At 34.9% G+C, this 2,754-nt stretch overlaps 1 protein-coding gene across 1 annotated transcript; it reads left to right on the top strand.

The window, feature by feature from the left end:
* The first annotated feature begins 891 nt into the window (after positions 1 to 891).
* On the top strand, positions 892 to 1,836 carry LOC112420076 (uncharacterized). Its single transcript, XM_024778695.1, has one exon. It carries the CDS (start codon positions 892 to 894, stop codon positions 1,834 to 1,836), a length of 945 nt encoding a protein of 314 aa, XP_024634463.1.
* Positions 1,837 to 2,754: the final 918 nt, after the last annotated feature.

The raw sequence follows: 2,754 nt of genomic DNA, 5'->3' as shown, positions 1-2,754 counted from the left end.
TTACATCTCTACTTAAACTAGTAAATATTATATTATTTTGAGATAAAAATATAATTTTTCTTGCATCCAAAATATTTTTAAAAAAGATTTGATTTATTCTGGACCCTTAAAATTTGTGATTTAAATTACTTCATGAAATCTCCTATATTAGATGCAAATAATACGAGAATTATAAACTCTTTTAAATCATATACTCTTTATATTTGAGTCTAAAATATCCGATGTGAGAATACTTTTTATAGTAATAAAATTTGTGTAAAATATTCTTTTAAAGTGTTATATGATTGTGAAAATTCTTAGACTCAAACTTATATTCTTGCATCAAATATTCTTTATTAATATATATTTTGAGATTTCTTGATATCCTCAATTATTTGTCCTGTCAAAATTAACTTGACTATTATACTGTGTATATTCTTGACATATATACATCTCTATTTGTCATATTATTAGCATAAAGATCCAAAAATCTCTAATTAATCAATCTCCACATATATAAATTTTGACACCTTCTTTAATCTTTGTCACAAATTGATTTAATGGATCATATAACTGGATGGGTGAGCCTCTTCTTGATCTTCTTCATGTTGATCCGAACATTCATGACCTATTCTCCGGGACAGTTTCGGATGTGATTAACAATGAGCATGGAACTTCCCAGGTGCCTTGCTGCCGCATGTGGCCTCTGCTTTGGACACATTGGTGTTGCCAACCTCCCCTCTTGCTGACGTGCTAGTTTGGCAACACACAACGGATGGTAGGCTGACCGCAAAACATGCAAAATCTTTTTTGACACCGGCTGCACCTACGCTTCTTTGGCCGGACTTGATATGGAGGTGTTGTATACCACCGTCCCACTCCTTTATTTATTGGCGTTTGATGCATAGCAAGATGCCCACTGATGAGAACCTCCGTGCTAGAGGTTGTGCTATTGTTTCTATTTGCAATTTATCTATGCTAACTGATGAAACTTCTGTGCATTTGTTCCTCCTTTGTCCCTTTGCGGTTGAGCTTTGGTCTTGGATTGGGGGTAAGTTAAATTGTGTGATTGATCTCACTACTGTGGCTGCCCTCTCGGATTGTGTTCCGGTTAGGTGCTCCACGCAGGTCGCTGACATCTTTGTGGCGGCAATCGTTCATACTTTACATATTATTTGGTTGTCGCGAAATTCTCTACGCTTCTCATCGAATGTTGTATCTATTCATGCTGCCAAGGTTAGATTACAGGCTGCCGTGTCTCTAAGCGGTAACCTGTCTGCTGGTCAATGTTTATTATTGGATGCTCCAATTCTTGATGCTTTCGCTGTTTCTCCTCATCATCGACGCGTCATGGACATCATTACAGTTTCTTGGAAAGCTCCCTCTCCTCCGTGGAAGAAGGTGAATACGGATGGCTCGGTTGTTAATAATCGGGCTGCTTGTGGTGGTATCTTCCGTGATCATTTAGGTACTTTCCTCGGTGCATTTTCTTGTAATCTGGGTCATGCCTCAGTTTTTTCTTCCGAGGTTCAGGGGATCATCTTTGCCCTGGAATTTGCGGCTCTCCATGGTTGGACCAATCTCTGGTTGGAATGCGATTCTACAAGTGCCATTGTGGTCTTCAAGTCTCCCTCGTTGGTTCCTATTATGCTTCGCAATCGTTGGCACAATGCTCTTCGCCTAGGAGTTTGGGTTATTTCATCCCACATATATCGTGAAGGTAGTGTTTGTGCTGACAGGTTAGCAAACCTTGGTCATTCCATCACCAGTGCGGTTTGGCATTCTACTCTACCACCGGATTTAGGCTTTGATTATTTTCGTGATAGATGTGGACTTCCTAATTACAGATTTCCTTAGTCTGTGATTTCTTTTCTTTGTTCTTTGTTTGTTTTTGAGGGTTTTGGCCTAGTCCCCCCTCTTTGTAATTATTTTTCCCCCTTTTTTTTAATAAAATTTGAGCGTAGCTGTATAGGATGGAGGTTCCCCGGGGTGCCAACCTAGTTAGGATGTCGGTGTTTCCTCTTGATGCATGCCCACACTCCCGGTTTATCCAAAAAAAAAATAAGTATAGTGAATTGTATATTATAGATGCCATTTATATTAAATGAATTTAAATTGGCATATTTCTCTTTAATATAGATTATACTTTCTACTATACTCTCTAATCTAGACACGTAATTTATTATTCTAAATTTTGTGACAAATAATGCTAACTCTTTAATTATGTGTCTTTTCACAATTAAATTTTTGAATCAAGATAATATTAAACTATATATAGTGCATTGTTACATTTTTTTATGCTAAAATTCTAATTATGAATTAAAATTTGCACGCTCTTTGTTGTTTATTAGTTAAATATTATCAAAACAACTTATTAAATTTGGGGCAATTTTAAACCAAATATCATCCTTATGTCTAAATTCTTATATAAATCATATTGATTTATAATTAGAGTCTCATATATGTTTAGTTATAATGACTTATTCTCTATTCATGATTATTTTGAGATGACTATATTATAAGATATTATCTTTAAATCATCAAAAGTCGTTGGCTCTAAGCATAAGGATGAATGTCACACATTACGAGGTAAGTCGTGATTTAATTATTTTTATCCTATTGTGACTTATCGTATATTATTGCACATATGAAAACATTTATTCATTATTCTCTTTTGTTGTGCAATTATGATATCCTATATAGAAGTGAAATCTTTTTTCCAGAATATTCTAAATAGAACTCTATAATTCTTATATATTTTACTATAATACTCCA

The sequence above is a fragment of the Medicago truncatula genome, chromosome 3, assembly GCF_003473485.1.
Source record: "Medicago truncatula cultivar Jemalong A17 chromosome 3, MtrunA17r5.0-ANR, whole genome shotgun sequence".
Classification (NCBI taxonomy): domain Eukaryota; kingdom Viridiplantae; phylum Streptophyta; class Magnoliopsida; order Fabales; family Fabaceae; genus Medicago; species Medicago truncatula.
This window is presented reverse-complemented; position numbering and strand designations above follow the sequence as displayed.